The sequence below is a fragment of the Schistocerca piceifrons genome, chromosome 7 (assembly GCF_021461385.2).
Source record: "Schistocerca piceifrons isolate TAMUIC-IGC-003096 chromosome 7, iqSchPice1.1, whole genome shotgun sequence".
Lineage (NCBI taxonomy): Eukaryota > Metazoa > Arthropoda > Insecta > Orthoptera > Acrididae > Schistocerca > Schistocerca piceifrons.
The window spans coordinates 435,692,704-435,713,512 of NC_060144.1; the positions used below are offsets into that span (position 1 = coordinate 435,692,704).

General features: G+C 43.9%; 1 protein-coding gene across 1 annotated transcript in view; it reads right to left on the reverse strand.

Moving 5' to 3' along the window:
• The window catches only part of LOC124805764 (AF4/FMR2 family member 1), a 201,544-nt gene that overhangs the window by 99,356 nt on the left and 81,379 nt on the right, over positions 1-20,809 (reverse strand). The window contains exon 6 of the mRNA XM_047266332.1: positions 17,686-17,722. Coding sequence (XP_047122288.1) covers positions 17,686-17,722 — 37 coding nt within the window. The remainder of the gene's footprint in view (positions 1-17,685; positions 17,723-20,809) is intronic.

Here is a 20,809-nt window from a genome sequence, read left to right on the forward strand (position 1 = left end):
ATTCCTTTCAACACACTCAAATGCTTTCTCTACATCCGCAATAAACAAAAAAAGGTAAATCGCTACCCTTCCTCCATTCTTTACCTTAAGGACAGAAACAACCGTGGCTCTCCACTCGCACAGGAACATCATCGTCGAACTGAGACGCGACACTGGTTACAGTGACGTACGCGTCAGTTCATGGACACGGCGGTACCCACACCAGGCACTTGCTAATTATCGCCGTTGAAGGACATCGACTCTGCGTCACGATGTACGTAGAGCGTTTTCTGAAGTCTCACACGCGATACGGGAGTGCTCCGGACGTAAGAGTAGCACCAATTCCGAAGCAGAATATGTTGCCTAAACCAGCTACCGCTAACGTAAAAAATTAATCGTGTTCTGTTTCTTTCCGACAATCCGAATTTAACATCAAAAGCTTGTAAACTACTGAGCTGGGACATTTACTTCACCGAAGGCGACATAAATTAGATGTTAGCACATTGTCATCACGCTGGTCATCTGTAACAAAGCGCAGTGGAAGCAGGAAGAATCATCCAATCTCGCGACGACGTGGCAAGTTACAGGAGATTAATACAAAAATTTCTGGGTACTGAGTATGTTGGAAGATTATATTTTTGACACCACTATGTCAGTACTCGAAGTCGAATATGTTAGTTCTGTATCAAATATCAGAACAGTGTTAAATGGAATTTTGTCTCCACGAAAACATCAGAAAACTGTAAAAATAGATAAAAAACGGTGCCATGTTAATTACTTTCCAATGAACAGCAAATGTCCACATACGCTGTTACCCACAAAAAAACAGACGCGAGTACTAGCGTAGTTGAACAATTTCCTAACTCAGTCTAAGTAGTTTCGGCAGTTCGTTGTAAATTAGCGAATTATTATAAAACGGTTAAGTGGTACCCTCTCCGACTTACCAAATCTTCACACTTCTCTGAAAGTATGCCTATTATTCACATTTCGTTCTTCAAAACCGATTAACAGTGAAAGAGAAAACTTGGCGGGTTACACTAAAGCGACCTGACTGGTTACGTGGATTAAGATTCAGTGCTCGGAAAACACGGGCACATGCGCGTTTTATGATATCAATTGTATGAACACACAATAAGACGAAATTAAGTTTTATGCTGAGAAGTCGTAACTCCTGACAGCACCACCATATAATTATTGCGAGCAACGACTGGATTGTGTTAACAAATAATAACCCGTCGCGCCAACTTGGCGACACCTAGCTGCGCACGCTGCGAGCAAATGACCCAATTCTACGGGTGGAACTTTGCGCAATCATGAGGAGCAACGCCTGGATTAAGCCTGACTCGAATAAGGTCAGCGCGAGCGCGGGGTGAGTGCAGAGCAGCTGGAGGGGACAGCAGTGCAGTTTTTCTGACGGCGGAAGCGGCCGCCAGGTGGTGCAGAGCGCTTCCCACGGCCGCGCTGCGTGACGTCACGCACCGCTCGCCTTTGCTTCGCGAACGGTCCGAACAGTGGTCGACCTGCCCGCGGTACAACACGACAGCAACACTCGCCCACGAAGCGCTGTACTATCGTAACACCGCCAGTCCTTCTCTAAGAATCTTAGTAACTGTGTTCGTGTTACATGACGCCACTGAATATAGAGAAGTCGCAAGCACCGCTAGGGAACTGTAGTGAAAAATCAGGAAGCCCGCTGAGGATCGACGCTTCGTACTGTTAGTCGATCCTCGACACTCAAAGGTAGACATAGCCGTTACTGTTTGACAACACGACGGCCAATCACGAGCCGGGGATTGAAGAATTTTACAGTAGGAAAGACAGATGCCACGTAGAGATTCATTCGAATAATATTCAGTAATCTTAGTACACTCAAAGAGAGAGTGGAACATAATGGTAGAATTGGTTCAAATGGCTCTGAGCACTATGGGACTTAATTTCTGAGGTCATCAGTCCCCTAGAACTTAGAACTACTTAAACCTAACTAACCTAAGGACATCACACACATCCATGCCAAACGCAGGATTCGAACCTGCGACCGTAGCGATCGCGCGGTTCCAGACTGTAGCGCTTAGAACCGCTCGGCCACTCCGACCCGCAATGGCAGAATTAGAGATACGAACTCATACGGGAGTATTTATGGAACAAACTAGTCTAGGAGAAGAGATCGGTTAAAAAAAATCGCGACACCAACAATGATTCGTGCGACATGTACGAAAGTTGGTAGGCGTGTTTTTACGTCTGAACGATGATGTCTATTCAAATTTCGCGCCATTCGTCTGAGAGCAGCACCAGTAGCGTCACTATGAGGATGTTGATGTTGTCTTCAGTCCCGCGACTGGTTTGATGCAGCTCTCCATGCTACTCTATCCTGTGCACGCTTCTTCAGCTCCCAGTACCTAATGCAACCTACATCCTTCTGAATCTGTTTAGTGTATTCATCTCTTGGTCTAACTCTATGATTTTTACCCCCCATGCTGCCCTCCAATACTAAATTGGTGATCCCTTGATGCTTCAGAACATGTCCTACCAACCGATCCCTTCTTCTAGTCAATTTGTGCCACAAACTTCTCTTCTCCCCAATCCTATTCAATACCTCTTCATTAGTTATATGATCTACGCATGTAATCTTCAGCACTCTTCTGTAGCACCACATTTCGAAAGCTTCTGTTCTCTTCTTGTCCAAACTATTTATCGTCCATGTTTCACTTCCATACATGGCTACACTCCATACAAATACTTTCAGAAACGACTTCCTGACACTTAACTCTATACACGATGTTAACAAATTTCTCTTCTTCAGAAACGCTTTCCTTGCATTGACAGTCTACATTTTATATCCTCTCTACTTCAACCATCATCAGTTATTTTGCTCCCCAAATAGCAAAACTCCTTTACTACTTTAAGTGTCTCATTTCCTAATCTAATTCCCTCAGCATCCCCTGACTTAATTCGACTACATTCCATTATCCTCGTTTTGCTTTTGTTGATGTTCATCTTATATTCTCCTTTCAAGACACTGTCCATTCCGCTCAACTGCTCTTCCAAGTCCTTTGCTGTCTCTGACAGAATTACAATGTCATCGGCGAACCTCAAAGTTTTTATTTCTTCTCCATGGATTTTAATACCTACTCCGAATTTTTCTTTTGTTTCCTTCACTACTTGCTCAATATACAGATTGAATAACATCGGGGAGAGGCTACAACCCTGTCTCACTCCCTTCCCAACCACTGCTTCCCTTTCATGTCCCTCGACCATCTGGTTTCTGTACAAATTGTAAATAACCTTTCGCTCCCTGCATTTTACCCCTGCCACCTTCAGAATTTGAAAGAGTGTATTCCAGTCAACATTGTCAAAAGCTTTCTCTAAGTCTACAAATGCTAGAAACGTAGGTTTGCCTTTCCTTAATCTAGCTTCTAGGATAAGTCGTAGGGTCAGTACTGCCTCACATGTTCCAACATTTCTACGGAATCCAAACTGATGAGGATGTAAATCAGGTTAAATACACGCCGTAACGGTCGTTGAGTGTTCGTTACCTTTAACAATGAACGTGGATAGTTGATGTTAGTCAAGAATGCCTTTAAGGCCAGAAGGACGCCATCATGAACACCTCACTGAGCTTGAAGGAGGTCGTGTAGTATGGCTATGAGAAACTGGATGTTCCTTCTGCGAAACTGTAGAAAGACTACGCAGGAATGTAGCCACTGCACACGACTCTGGCAACATTGATCACGAGAATGTACGTTCGCAACAATACCGGGCGCGGTCAGTTGTGTTCTCTGGTGAAAGCTGGTCCTGCCTCGGTGCCAGTGACCGTTGTGTGTTCGTTAGGAGGAGACCGGTTGACGGCCTGCAACCAACGTATCTGTGTGTTAGACACCTGGAATTATGGTCCGGAGTGCGATTTCGTATGGCAGCATCCCTTGGTTATCCTACGCACCCTGACTGCAAATTTGTCAGTCAGTCTGGTGATTCGACCTGTTGAGCTGCCATTCATGAGCAGCATTCCTGGGAGTATATACCAACAGGGCAACGCCCGCCCACATACCGCTGTGGGCAGATATAGCAGATATGTCTCCAATTGATCATCAGGTCTCCAATAGAGCAGATATGGGGCACCCTCGGACGACAACTTTAGTATTATCCACAAAGAGCATGAACAGTCCCTGTTTTGACTGACCAAGTGCAATAGGCATGGAACTTCATCCCACTAACTTACGTCCAGCACCTGTACAAAATGATGCATGCATAATTGTATGCTTGCATTCAACATTCTGGCGGTTACACTGGTTATTAATTACCAGCATTTCACATTTGCAATGGCTTATCTCGCGCTTACATTAACCTGTGGTCTTGCAGTGTTAATCACTTGAATACGTTGCCTACATAAATGTATACCTGATATTTCAGTACTCCACATTAATTATTTTTTGGTGTTGCGGTTTTGTATGGCACTTCTGAGGCATCGAGAAATCGTCGAACAGGTAGAGGAGGGAGGAGGGAGACGGGGACGGGGGGGGGGGGGGGGGGGATTGTAGGCTTCTCGAGCACAGAATGTAGGTTCAAATGGATTTAAGTTGCAGCAATTATGAAGAGATTAGGCGGCTGGCAGGGGACAGACTTATGTTGAGAGCTCAATCAAACCTGTCTTCAATCTGGACTCCCCAGAAACAAAGCGGAAGCTTAACAGTCGTACCACCGGTAAATGGAACAGGGAAGCGTGTAATCGACCGCTAAACGAAGCATTCCTAGCAACATACCGTATATAAAAATGTGTCCATGAACACAGTTTAATGGGAGCAGTCACGCGGGTTTTCCGCTAATGGAATGCAGACTGAATGAAATGGATTAATAAACGTTTGGTGATTTAATTATATACCTGAAAAAAAAATTACAAGTAAGATGGCCCTTTACATCTTTTACATTAGCTCGTAAGATGCTGCTCGGTTCTCGTAGACCTCGAGAGAGTAAATTTTGTCTCGCAACGTAAGCACAGTAAATGGGGAGAGTGTATCATATAAACGTATCACCTTTGCCTTGCCTCACTGAGCATCTTTTTTTTTTTTTAATGGGACTCTTGCTTTCGGTGGTGTGAGCAGAAAGGCGGTGGAGAGGCACGGAATCGCACGAGTCAACCCGGAGCGCAGCTGAGACAAGCGAGCGAGCAGCCGTGTACAGGCAGGGAGGGCGGTCTGTAGCGGCGGACCCCGGCACGCCAATCGATAAGCCCCAAAGCCTCGCACTGGCCGGCAAACCACGCCGCCAGGTTGTGTCACTAGCGTCCTCACCCGCCGGGAAACGTCGAGACACACGGGAGGCGCCGCCACTTCTACTTCCACAATACTCACAGCAAAAACATACTAATAGACCTCCGAAATACCGTTTTCACAACCGACGCCGAAATAGCAAGAATATACGTATCTGCTAACATTGTGTGTGGACGCGCGCTAACCAGTAGAGCACAGTTATTGCATTTTTAAAATTTTTGTATGCAACGTCGTCAAACCTCTTAATAACACTCATTCTACGCTACTAACAACACTGCAACAGTGAGACTACAGCTCGGTCCGTCTTGTTTCCCAGGTCCGTTAGGTAGCTGAGACAGACACAGTCACCCGCCTTTAACGTACCTCTGATGCTCATGACGTTATAGACACCCAGTGATTTGAACGGAATCACGAGGGAAATCACAGGCGGTATTACTGAAGAAAGTTTCTCGGTATTATTTTGAAAATACTGTATTGCGGGAAAATATCGATGGCCACCACTTCTTCAAAATACTGAGTAACCTCATTCGGCCGCCCAAGCTAATTAAAACGCGCCCGTAATCCGTAATCGAACACCAGGCAAGTGTTTTAGTCCGCGCGCGAGAGAGAGAGAGAGAGAGAGAGAGAGAGAGAGAGAGAGAGAGAGAGAGAGAGAGAGGGGGGGGGGGGGGGGGCACGCGCGCGTTTCTCCGCGTACACAAATCGTTTGAGATGGCGCACCTGTTCTTGACGCCAGCTAGGGAAACAACACGCAGCCTCAACTTAACAACGAGCACATGCGAGCGCAAACCGTAAAGAGGTTGAAAGTAAGGAATACTGTGACCTGCTTCCGATTCTTACACAGATGACTATGTTTTCACGTGTTACATGACTTGCTACTGTGTGTGCCTAGCAGATGGCGTGCCAAAATTGATTCAGAGGTTGTTAGCATGTTGATTAGCATGACGTTCATCAGTCAATGAGGGCTCTTCGAAGTCTGATAAGAAACACATCGCTCTTACAAACGTCAATGAACGATCTGGAGCACACCGTAATTTCGTTGAACTCTGCAGTGCAGGCTCTGTGTAGTGACCTTAAAAAAATAGAGAGAGAAAGAGGAGGAGGAAGAGGAGGAGGAGAGGTAGCTACTTAATCCTTCCGATGTGAAAGTATTGCGTCGAGCGTCACAGAAAAAGAACGTCTCTGGTTAAAACATTATGTACTCGGCAGCCTTTGCAGATTTTCACGTTTAATCTCACTGGAATTAACTACAGAAAACGTGCTGTGCAATATCATTTCACGCACATCACCAAGGACAATCTGCATTTTAAATTTCTGTAATGGAAACTGATTCCGTCGTTAGGACTTGAAAACAAGAAAATATATGAAGGCTATTTTTGTTTGACGTCGTCAGTACACAATCATAATCGTCCATAGCTTGAGTTTCGAAGTGTGTTGCGTCGCCGTATGTCCTTCGGAGCAACTTATTAAATCAAGCTCTATCTCCTCTGAATTACGTTCTTGCACCATACATTTGCAGCGCTTGTGTATAATCCCCTGCTATCTAGAGTTCTTTCCATGACCCAAACAAATTATCCATAGCCCTTCCGTTAGTGTTACTTGCATAACATCCGCTTCTCGTCGACTGACCTTCAGATTCTGCGACTCATTTCTTATATTGCACATCATGTTAAGCACCGAACAGTATTCGTGTGGATGTATCGAGTGCACATGAAGCGAATGCCAGTTTATACTGACAGCGAAATACCCACACAACTATGCAATGGAGCACACATCGTAACGAGACGAGGATTTGTAGCTTTTTGTACTAACATGAACGACCGTGCACAGGCATAATCCTGCAGTACTGAACATACTGCGAACTATCAATAAGCTTGATTTGTGTTTTAGTCATCATTCGTGTTTTCTTGTGGAATAGCTTTACAGACTACTGCTTCATTGCGTGATTACTAACCACTATTTGGATTACATCACACTTCTGTCAGCGCTGAAAAATTTCAGGATTGGCATAATGCGGCTCTGTGTTATACGAAGAAGCATTGTCAGCCGTGTGCGGGGGTCGCCTGAAAGAGAGCGACACACGATGCGTTTCCAAAATGAAACTTCTGGTCCCCTCACATTTATCTCTGTCCCAGACGACTACGAGGACAGTAAGGAATAAAATGCGCTTGTAGCCTGATTGTCAGATGATACATTAAGGGGAACACCTTAGAAAATGTGGACCGGAAGGAAGCGACCATGCTAAAAGACAAGGGCTGTGTGAAAATTGCTGTTGATTACTAAAACGTAAAATCCTATCTGGAACATTCAATACTTTGTTTCCGGGTACAGCGAACGACACTAAACTTTTTCAGTAACTACAGAATGTCGTAGCATCTTCCATTAAAGGGCACGATGTGACAAAGACTTGCTTCGCAAGCAAACCCACTCTTCAGTTGGAGAAGCTATGTCTGCTGACTTACAAGATCTGATACTTTATTTACAGAGCCCGTCATGTCGTCGACGTTGTGCGACAGATCCTGCACTTCCTTATTAGGCTTCTCGCACCGGAGTAAACTCTGTCAACCCGTCAACAAACTATTTCCAAAGCCTGTCTCAATCTCATAACCAACAGAACGCGCGACTGAAGTATGCTGTATATGTAGGACGAATCCATCACAAAACACACTGACAGAATGTTTGTGTCTATCTACAGTTTCTGGCAAGTTATTATAGGCTACATATACATAAATATTCCGGAAGCTTCTATTCACCGCTCTGTACCGGTATTATCTACTGTACTCTCTCCCTTTCGCATGCACAGTGAGTGCAAATTGCCTCTGAATCCCAATCACGATCCATTCGGAGAGACAGACGGTTCGATCAGTATAATTTTTGTACAGACTTCCTCCAAACATAAGCAACATAATTATGGGGAAACAAGGTCGCCTTTATCCCAAATATTGCTGTGTAAATTCCCTGATCACAAAGGTTACTTCCATAACAGCTGTACTGGCCTGATACGTTCATGCAAGCGTACGTCTAAATTCGTTCGCAATGCGCTAGAAATGATCCCAGTATATGCGTCCCCTTGTGCATCTCCCTTTTTCAGACAATTCGACAAATATGAGACTTCTATTCAGCTTCCACAAACTGGTTTTTAAGTTTCGTTCTATTCAAGTTACTTTGCGGTATTACCCCTGGATATTTATAGGTTGTGACTGGCTCTAGGCGTTTGCTTCACGTCTTGTATTCCGATACAAATGGGTATTTTTCTCTTGTTTATGGAAAGAAAACGAAGTCGTTTGCGGTGTTTTTCTTTTTTTTCCTGGGAGCAAAGAAGCAGGTTCCCAACATCGTAACAAATTACAGCTTAATGCGCCCTGAGGCTGATGCTTTACATGGTTCAAATGGCTCTGAGCACTATGGGACTTAACATCTGAGGTCATCAGTCCCCTAGAACTTAGAACTACTTAAACCTAACTAACCTAAGGACATCACACACATCCATGCCCGAGGCAGGATTCGAACCTGCAACCGTAGCGGTCGCTCGGTTCCACACTGTAGCGCCTAGAACCGTGCTTTACATGTATCCCACGAAATTTGTAATCATTTTCGAGCACCGGTTGGGGTCTCCATGAACTGACTGTAGTTCTATATGTATGTATACATTCCCCAAGTTAAAATGCAGTGCATAGCAGAGGGCACACTGTACCAATAATCCATTTCCTTTCCTGTTCTATTCGCGTGCTGAGGTAGGGAAAAGTGACTGACTGCCTATACGCTCATCTGAACCAACGGGCTTTCGCGAGACATACGTCATCTTTCTACGACCCCATTTAATTTCCCCGAGCACTTTTGTTACATTTTCGTTACGATTTGTTACTATCCTAGCAGCATGTCCCTGATTTCTTTCGGTACGTGTCGCCTTGCCTGATTCGTTAGGACTCCAGCCGGCCGGTGGGACCGTGAGGTTCTAGGCGCTTCAGTCTGGAACCGAACGACCGCTGCGTCGCAGGTTCGAATCCTGCCTCGGGCATGGATGTGTGTGATGTCCTTAGGTTAGTTAGGTTTAAGTAGTTCTAAGTTCTAGGGGACTGATGACCACAGATGTTAAGTCCCATAGTGCTCAGAACCATTTGAGCCATAAGGACTCCAAATGCTAGGACAGTACTCTAGAAACGGGCGCACTACGTTTATTTGCAGATGCACTGCACGTCCTCAGAACTCTTCAAGTAAATTTTAATGATCCTTTCGCTTTCTGTAACAAGTGATTTTACGCGATCGCCCCATTTCATATCGCTTCTTAGTATTACCTTCTGAATACTTATGTGGCGTGCTCAAGATATTAACCACTATTCTTGTAATCAGATACTAAGGAGTTCTTGCTCTTTGTTGTAAACATTATCTTACAGTATTCCACATTTAGAGACGACTTATTTATTACACCACGTGGGATTTTGTGAAAATTCTTCTGCAGTTCCTTACGACCGTCCAACGATGATTCCTTCCGGTACACAACTATATACAACAGCTCGGCCGAATACTTAGGAAGCATCATTGTTGGCACACGAACAGTGGTAGAAGTAAATTTGACATCCAAACTTCGCACGTGCGTACGCAGCTGCGGTGAATCAGTGACCCCCTCGGCAATGTTCCCATGCCTAGCCTTGCCTTCCGCGCCGTATGAATACACGGCGCGGCGTGTCGGCGACAGTGGGAACAGTGCAGCGAGCCTTTGTGTAAAGGCGCAACTACACTCTTCCGACCGGAACAGGTACCGCCGCTTGCTACCCACTACCTACCATTCTACTACAGAGGGAAGAACGGGGTGATGTACTACGTTTAGATGTGACAACTTACGGAAGACGAAAATCGAATTTCGGAAACCCTTTTTTCCCTGTTATATGTACACGTTAAGGTGCGCATCGATTTTGCTAACGTGGTCAAAATTGGTTTTCCCAGCAACGGAAGTTTTACAGGAACTCTGACTGTAAATAAACATTTCCGTTTTTGTCGTCACGGTGAAGCGAGGTAAACAGTAACTTTTCATTTCATAATTAGAAAAGAAGCGTAAGACTTCCCAATGGACGATGCTGCAATCAAAGGAGCACGAAGTGCGTTCAAGAAGCAACGTTTAATACCTTACCCGTCAATTAACGAAAGCCAAGCTTTTACATTAAGCCCATCTGAACAATTTTTACCCCAGCATTATAGAATATGAGGAGGAGATTAGTGTTTAACGTCACGTCGACAACTAGGTGATTAGAGACTGAACACATGCTCAGATTAGGGAAGGATGGGGATAACTTCCCAATGCGTTAAGAGAGATTATTATTCCCCTGGGAATAAAATTAGCTGAAGTTTGATTACCAGCCACTGACTCTGCTCGAGCACTTTTGCCATTAAAAGCGAGAGAGGGTATACCAATTCAAAATTCATCCGGCTGACAAGGATACAGGTTTGTTGCTAGGCAGATCGATTTTGTTAATTCAGCAAATATATCAGTACGAGGTGCATTCAAGTTCTAAGGCCTCCGATTTTTTTTCTAATTACCTACTCACCCGAAATCTATGAAACTGGCGTTACTTCTCGACGTAATCGCCCTGCAGACGTACAAATTTTTCACAACGCTGACGCCATGATTCCATGGCAGCGGCGAAGGCTTCTTTAGGAGTCTCTGTTTTGACCACTGGAAAATTGCTGAGGCAATAGCAGCACGGCTGGTGAATGTGCGGCCACGGAGAGTGTCTTTCATTGTTGGAAAAAGCCAAAAGTCACTAGGAGCCAGGTCAGGTGAGTAGGGAGCATGAGGAATCACTTCAAAGTTGTTATCACGAAGAAACTGTTGCGTGACGTTAGCTCGATGTGCGGGTGCGTTGTCTTGGTGAAACAGCACACGCGCAGCCCTTCCCGGACGTTTTTGTTGCAGTGCAGGACGGAATTTGATCTTCAAAACATTTTCGTAGGATGCACCTGTTACCATAGTGCCCTTTGGAACGCAATGGGTAAGGATTACGCCCTCGCTGTCTCAGAACATGGACACCATTTTTTCAGCACTGGCGGTTACGTGAAAATTTTTGGGGGCGGTGAATCTGTCTGCTTCCATTGAGCTGACTGGCGCTTTGTTTCTGGATTGAAAAATGGCATCCACGTCTCATCCATTGTCACAACCGACAAAAAGAAAGTCCCATTCATGCTGTCGTTGCTAGTCAACATGGCTTGGCAACATGCCACACGGGCAGCCATGTGGTCGTCCGTCAGCATTCGTGGCACCCACCTGGATGACACTTTTCGCATTTTCAGGTCGTCATGCAGGATTGTGTGCACAGAACCCACAGAAATGCCAACTCTGAAGGCGATCTGTTCAACAGTCATTCGGCAATCCCCCAAAACAATTCTCTCCACTTTCTCGATCATGTCGTCAGACCGGCTTGTGCGAGCCCGAGGTTGTTTCGGTTTGTTGTCACACGATGTTCTGCCTTCATTAAACTGTCGCACCCACGAACGCACTTTCGACACATCCATAACTCCATCACCACATGTCTCCTTCAACTGTCGAATTTCAATTGGCTTCACACCATGCAAATTCAGAAAACGAATGATTGCACGCTGTTCAAGTAAGGAAAACGTCGCCATTTTAAGTATTTAAAACAGTTCTCATTCTCGCCGCTGACGGTAAAATTCCATCTGCCGTACGGTGCTGCCATCTCTGGGACGTATTGACAATGAACGCGGCCTCATTTTAAAACAATGCGCATATTTCTATCTCTTTCCAGTCCGGAGAAAAAAAATCGAAGGCCTTAGAACTTGAATGCACCTCGTATTTACGTATGTAGCAACCTGATAACACTAACTGAAATGTGGTATAACACGTACATGGAACAAAAACCGATTACAGGAGCGAAACCCCCATTTCAGGATCGGTGACTGACTGTTTAAATGAGCAACAACAAGCCCTATTAGGAGATCGGTTTATGGAAAGCCGGTTTTGGGTGCCCATTTAAAGGTAGCAATACCGTTATTTAAAAAGTTTTAGGAGGACATGGTTGCAGTAATTATCATACTACCAATGCGTGGCCAGCGAAATTTCTCCCCCCAAAGAGATGTATGTCTACAATCTCTACCCTCTTCTCGCCCACATAAAATTGCGTATTAATGTAGATACCATATAAGAGCGGTTGGACAACGGGAGAAAAACACGGTTGTGGTTGTGTTCGTCTCGCAATTCTGAATAACATACATCACCCGTAAATGTTAGAATGATAGCCATTATAATGATTGTGGGAAAAAGTCGGGAACTGACACGTTTATGGATGGGCTTAAGTTATATGTAATGAAAGCTGAGAAAGTAAAATAATTGGAGAAATAATTAACTGCAACAGTTCATTCACACAGTGTACAAAAAATTTCACACAAAAGGGATTTACATAGGACATGACTATTTCGAATTAAACAGAAGACCTTGAGATTTTCGTTTAGTGTTGTTACTCTTCCACAAACCATTGTCTCCAACAGATAATATCATATCAGCTGCATGCTATACAGTTAACTTTGTCAATGGACCCTCCTCAACCGTAGAACAACGATAAAATTTCAAACAAGCATACAGGAAAAACAAATCACTATCAGATACTATAGTGATTCACACGATACAAAATTTTTTAACCATCCAACATGAGATTAGGAGAAACACGTGATTGACACAGTATAAAACGCTGTAAAAGAGGTTACACGTGCGCATGGCTGTGATGGCATGATCAGAAAAAGAACTGAAGTCAGTCACAAAAAAAAAAAAAATTAGATTGTCAAGATAAGATGTTAAATTGTACAGCATGGGACTGAACGAAATTATGAAACTCCTACGAAACACCAACGGCCTCTCAACTTTATATCCAAGGTGAATATTGTCTTTACCCTACCAAACTGCATCTGCAGTATACTACGGCATTTCTTTCCTTACAAGCATAGAAGTAAGTACGCTTTTCTGCTGCATACGAAGATAATGGTTACTATATATTCAAAAGTTACGATTTCTTATTATCAGAGGGCACTGTTTACGAAAGGCCAGCAAATAACCTGGTCTCTCACATTCTCCATGCCAGAGTCTGGATATTTGGCGCTGATAGTAAAATCACTCTGAACATCACAATGCAAAAATAGTATGCTGTAACGAAAGAGATTATTTATCCACAAAACAAGAGTGTTGTCCCGTTTATTAATCTGAACGATAAACTAATACATTTGCAAAGTATCTTTTCATGACAAACGCATCCAAGGGCACGGTCGACTTCCTTCCCCATCCTTGCCGAATCCCATCGGACCGATGTGCTCGTTGTTTGGTCCCATCCCCCAAATCAACCAACCAACCAACCAACCAACCAACCAACCAACCAACCCACACAAACACATGTTCCCAGAAATAGCAGCAGGACTGACTTGTTCTCGCACACGGCAGAAACCATCCCGTAATTTAGCCAAAGGCCATTCAGTGACTGAATTCATTGTCAGCAGAAGCTACTGCGCAAACAACACATTTTACATATGCAAAAAAGTGGAAACAATAAGCATTAACTCCTCTCAAAATACGCTGTGGTAAAAGCATCCTGCAAGTATTCATAGCTGGATCCACAAACAACAAAAATAATGCCAGCCAGCAGCCTTCTCAGATCAGTGCGGAACTCCAATCACCCCGACGTAATTCAAAGACGTAAGTACTTTCAAGTCATCACAAGAGTTACAGGACAACTAGCGTGTAACCAGAGCCAAAAGGTACACACGCCGGAATTACCAAGTTTCCCCTGCGATTACGTCAAAAGTTCATAAAAAAAAGTTATGTCCCTCGAGTTTCAAAAAAATTTATCGCATATGTTTCCGGTACTAGTGAACCCCGTAAGAATACCGAGGGTTGCATAAACTTTGCTACTTTTGTGCAGTCATTTCCAATCGCGGTGCAGTGGAAGAGGAGGACCATTGCATGGTTATGACTGTGCTGACAGACCTGGAATCTGAATGTCTTCTACGGAGACAGCTCGAATGTGGTAGCCGAGGCAACCTCCTTAGCAGCAACCACGACACGCTGACTTCTAACCAGCTACGAGGGTGAGTCAAATGAAAACCTTAAATTTGTAATAGCAAATCTAAATTTCGCGGCGTTATCATTTAAGTTGGTAAGCGTGCTACAGACAGCGTGCAGACTGTCCTGTAGGTGGCAGCATAGTGCAGATGCACACATACCGTCGCAGTATCAGTATGAAGATGGCCGCCCCACTTGCGACTTGCACCAGGGAAGAACAGCGTTCTGTTCTTCGGTTTTTGCGTAGTGGAGGTGTGAAACCTATTGAAATTCATCGACGAATGACGGTTCAGTACGGCGATGCATGTTTGTCACAGCAGCAAGTGTACGAATGGAGTAGGAAGTTCGCAAATAGTGTGACTTCGGTGGAAGATGCTCCTCGTCTAAGGTCAGGCACAACGAGTTGTGACTCCACAGAACATTGCAGCAGTTGAAGCAATAGTGAAGGAAAACCGCCGAGTGACACTCAATGACACTGCAGCATGTTTACAGATTAGTCATAGGTCAGCACACCGCACTGTGCGTGATGTTCTCCAGTTTCACAAAGTGTCTGCAAGAAGGGTGCCACAGCAGCTGACTCCGGAAATGAGAGAACGAAGTGTTGATGCTTGTGAAGAACTACTTCGGCGCTTTGAACGAGAAGGTGATGGCTTCCTTGCAAGAATCGTTACTGGGGACGAAACCTGGGTTCGCTCCCACCAACCGGAAACAAAGAGAGTGAGCAAGGAATGGCGCCATTCCTCATCACCAAAACCAAAGAAGTTTCGAACAGAACCATCAGCAGGGAAGGTTATGCTGACTCTCTTTTGGGACGAAAAAGGTGTCATTTTGGAGCATTACATGCCTAGAGGGACCACTGTCATCAGTGCATCATACACAGATCTCCTAAAAAAAATCACCTGCGGCCTGCAATCAAATCAGAACGACGTGGATTGCTGTCAGCAGGTGCCCTTTTGCAACATGACAATGCAAGGCCCCACACTGCCCGTGCAACAATCACAGACCTGCATTTTGAGTGTTTTCCTCATCCACCATACTCACCAGACCTTGCCCTAAGTGATTTCCATATGTTTGGACTACTCGGACGCAATGGGAGGAAAAAAGTTCCGTTCTGATGAAGAGGTACGCCACGCGGTGCATGAGTGGTTGCGCGGACTACCAAAGGATTTTTTTTTTCTGAAGGATTGGGAATATATGCACTTTGTAAGCGCTGGAGTACTTGCATTGAGCGCGGGGAGATTATGTTGAAAAGTGATACAGCTTTGTACCACTTCTGTACAATAAATATTTTAAAAAAATATTTTTACAATAAATAATATTTTTAAAAATATTTAAGGTTTTCATTTGACTCACCTTCGTACTTAATCAGTAAAACAAGAATTTTTGTCTCCGGTGAGGTTTTATTTGTCAGGGTACAGCCACCCGACGTCACTATTACAACAACGCACGAGTGTGTAGTCCCCACCCTGTTTACTGCTTAAGAGGTGTAGCTTTCTGAAGAACGAAAAACTTGAGTTTTACGCACCCGATTCCACTATCTCTGCACTCCATTTAAAAAATAATTTTCCAATTCCGTAGAATGCTGGACGTGATACAACCTGAGGTGTTTTCTACTGGACGCAGGCAATGTGCACGGCATTGCAACAGGGCAAGGTCCCCGACCCCTCTGTACAACAGGAGGGAACGCACCGCACAAGAGAGCAAGCGGACCGGCAACAAAAGCCCACGTGAAACGCGCGCCACACACACACACACACACACACACACACACACACACACACAGCTGGCACGGCGCTGGAGGAGTCCCGAAACGCTGTCTCCCAAGTAGGTCAGACAGCCCGCTGCACAGCTGGCATAGTTGCCATCATACGGTCGCTGCTACTTCACTTATTACGTGAATTATTGCCAAGTTATTAAAGGTTCCCACGCAGTTTCACATGCTCCTGGCTTCAACAGACAAAATCAACAAATGACTGCTGAAACAACAATGGGGTCCATGACCAACCCCTCCCACATCTTTCACTAAGCCTATTTTGCTAAGGACATGTTTATGTGTATGAATTTCGATGCTTCATAGATAAATTTAGATAGGGCACTTTTCACTTGTTCCCATGAGGGTCAGCCCTCATGGTACTGAGGACAAACGGGCTGCAGAGAATATTCCAGCCAAGTAAATGCGCAGACTCACAGGCTCCTGCTGCCACTCAAGACTGTGCTCGAGTCAACACGTATAATCGACAAATCACAGAAAATTGATCAATGCAAGACAGAAACGGAATTGCCCTCCACCACGGAAAAAAATAACAGAAACACTTCTTAAACATAAGCGGGAAGGACTGAAAGAAACAACATTCTTCTTATTTACACGTCCGTCATTACGTTTGTGAACACAGGTCTACAGAGTATGACCAACTTAACGTTAAATACTGACAGTCGTGAGTGCACATTTTCATTTTACATCGTGCAAATTATTATGCTTCCAAGTTATGCTACAGTAATGTACTTAGCTTCAATGTAAACAGATAATCATTATTAAAACGTGTATCATCATTACTATTATTACTATGTTTTTAAATCCCAGCAACTGTAGTAGTTAAAAGCTGGAATGATAGCAAATTGTATTTGAGAGAGACAAGAGAAAGTAAGGAACTGTGATCTCCGTCCCCAGAACCCAGTCTTGGGGCGGTCCCTGACAACCGATTTTTCTACCAGACAACATGAACAGAGGACATAAATATTGTCTCACAAGACACGTATGTCTGGTTTCAGAGCCCCATAACTGTGTTGGAATTTAATAATAAATTGGTGTAGGGAAGATGATACAGATGAGAAACATTAAACGATATACAAACTGATTCTACGATGCCGTGAAGAGGATGCTATCAAGCCAAATGTCAAATGTTGAACAGCAGTTGTGGGGTAATTCGGGCAACTCTGCCCCCACTCAGTTCCCAAACACATACGACAAAAAAAAAAAAAATCTTTTTGGATGGCATCAACTTCTGTAATTCTGATGAAAATCACCAGTACGTAATATCCAAGTCGTGCACAAAATGGAAACAACTCTGTAGAACGCCCTGAAGCGCCCTTTACCAGGATATTTTCCTTGCTTCTGGTAGTCGTAGCACACAAACCGCTGTTGAGTTATATGCCATTAACATTTCCACCAACGGCGTTACTGGCGGGTGTGAGATGAACCATTAGTCAATTAAGAACGCAAAGTCACCGATTCGTTGACATTCTTGTCATCAATTATCTTTCTGGTGTCCGTCCGATATTTTTGGAATGAGGAAAAATGTATCTAACAGCTCTTGGCTGTGTAGATTACGCTTCCCTGCGATAACAACTGGAGCTATTTATGAGGACATTAAGCCGACCGGTACTTACGATGGCACGGACGGCGGTGGAGATGGCGCCGTAATATCTGCAACAGAAAGAAGACTGTAAGCATTGATGCACAGTAGCACAAAGAAAATGCAAGAGCTGTTACACGCATAATCAATATTTTCTTTTTTAGAAAGCCTCGGGTGAAGTGTGAGAATCAGCGTGTCATTGTCCTACACACAAACGAATCAAAGTCCCACACCTGCTTACAAACATTAATAAGCACGGCTCTCTCTCTCTCTCTCTCTCTCTCTCTCTCTCTCTCACACTCACACTCACACTCACACTCACACACACACACAAACGTGGAATTATCTTTATTCATTGCATACATTGTCCTCATACAAAACCAACCATTTACTGACGTGGATTCACGGAATCAAGCAAGGTTTTATAGCGTTGATATGGAATTTGCCGGCAGACAGCGAGACGAATGGGGTGGGGGGGGGGGGGGGGGGAGGACGAGGGTGGGGGAGGTACGTTTAGTGACCAAATACGATAGGGAATCTATCAGGCGTTCACAAGGGACCGAAATACATATCACTGCAACTTTGAAAAAAGCTGCACTACATTTTGAAACAAGTTTGGTTCTTAATCGAAGGAACTAACTACAAGAAATAGAAACACGGTTGAGAGTCGCAACAACTTGTCGACTCCATACGCAATATTTGTGAGTAAGATGTAAGGTCTGGAAATAAATAAAATTGAGGACGTGTACGAAATATAGTCTCCGCATCCGCTTGACGTTACTTAGGTAATAAACATTTTGTATTTTAGCAAATACGTTTTTCTTTGTAGATCTACCTTATTTTTAAACTTTTTAAGCATAGAAAAGGCATTAAACGAAGAACTAAGATAACATCTAGCTCCCTATGATTTTTTAAGTAACAAAAAATAATCAGTATTCACGATAAATTCCAATCGTCACACACCTCTGATCTGCACATTGCTGAAACTACCAGCTGCTGCTCTGCAAATTTTATTGAGCAGTGTTCGTCGCTGACCTAGTAATAGAGGAAATGAAGGCAGGCGGGTTAGCTAATTGCAACAGCAAGCACCCCCCCCCCCCCCCCGCACTGATGCTGAGAGGGGAGGGAGGAAAAGGGAGAGTGGGGGGGAGAGAGAGAGAGAGAGAGAGAGAGAGAGAGAGAGAGAGAGAGCTAACAGTAATGTGGGCACAAGCGTGCGAAGCAAGATAACGAGAGTTAATTCCACCTCTTGTCACTAGGCCTGCGGGGCACCGTTTTAACTAGCAAACATATGCTGGTAATCGTACTGGAAACTGGCATTGTTGGACGTAATTACCTCGCACCTATGAACATCGTCGATTTGAAGCATTTCGCCTGACCGGGCGTATTCTAACAATAAAATACAGGTGTAAATAAAACTGGTCAGGTGCGAGTAGGATTCACACATTGAGGATTAGATACAAACTCAATTGTGTGTGTAGACAGTTCATCCCTTCCGGAAAAGGAGAGTATTGACGATTTTTGCCTATTATCGACATTGACACTGACGAGATGTCGAAACCAGTAATTCCTTGACTTTCGAGAACAATGACACATTAACAATTTTCTGATTTTTTCTCCTTTACTTGCGCGGTGGAAACTTGCTTCCTGCCAAATTTGATGATTTTTGGTCAACGGGAAGTCCACAACGGCAATATCTTTTGACTGCACGCGTAAAATTTTAACATCGGCAAGGGAGCGTAACAGTTTAATATGTGACATAAATCTGAACTTGATACGCCGATCTCTTCCAGAGAAAAGGGCTCTGAACAATTGGACAAACACAGGGAAGGACAACAAAGTGATCCTGTAAGGGTTCTGTTTTTATACACTGAGGCACAAAACCCTAAAAACGTAATTTATGACAGCAGAACTTTGTGACTAACAAGTCCCCGGCTCCATCTCTACACGAAGGGTACTTTGTCGTATTGTATTTCACAGTATTACTACCTGACAATCCTTTCGTAACAACGTTATCTTAAACTAAATAAGTGTAATTTCCCTAGATTACATTTCAGTATCAGAAATTTCTTTACCGAAATATTATGACAACAAGTTACGAACATACCTAAGTTATTACGGAATACGTTCCAAAATATTTCGCTGGCGCCAATATTCACTAAATGGCCTATCATGCAATCGTGTCCTTGTTTACACAAAATCTTGTGCTTTTCGTTGCGTAAACCCTGCCCACTAACGCAATCTCTCGCATGTTAATGAAGACTGCAAATAATGCTTTGAGTTTTCAGTTTTCGTTCCAAAAATTAGGATTACTTCAGTTTGTAGAACCTCAATTTTGTGGAGAAAAACAATGGATTTGACAGTACCATGTGCAAGTAGGCTCTAACTAAACATGTCGGTAATGTTTTCATTCCGCGCATAATGAAGACCAACCGCAATCTAGCTAAAAGAAAAGCGCGCCGAGTTAGTATCATGAAGCTTCTCTCCTTTTGTTGTCAATAGGAGAATTATGAACCTCTGGAAGCACCTCTAATTAAAGTGTTACCAGCTCTGTTTTAGGAGCAACAACACATACCAACAACAGGGGTAAACCAGTAGCCCCACACTTGCGCAGCAAGGTGAAATGAACTAGACAGTCCGCTCGGTAAATAATTACCTGGTGGTCAAATCGAAGAGTGCAAGTTTTTCAATTGGACACCACTTCAGAGACTGGCCTGTGTCCTCATATACTCAGTCTATCCAACCGGGGAAAGGGGATCGCGTGTCGTTCCTAGTGACTCCTCACATAGTTGAGAGGTGAGACGGTTGGAGGAAACAGGGACTGAAAATTTCACTGGTCCTGGCGGATTCATCACGCGATCTCTCTGGCTCCATTTACGAGCTTTATCACTTTACCACCACGCCCGACTGGCCTAGATAAAACATGCTTAATACACTTACGACTTCTGCAGGGTCACAAAAAAAAAAAAAAAAAGTTATCTCCACTCACTGGCAACTTCTTAAGTAATCCAAGAAGTAAATGACATCTTCCTAGTTGTTTTAACAGTTAACAAGTCTGGAGATTTAATTCAAGTCGAGTATGTTGGATTGCAACATCAACATCATTTCCATCCTTTTTATTGCTCATGAAAGTCACACACTGCATGTTGTACCACCAT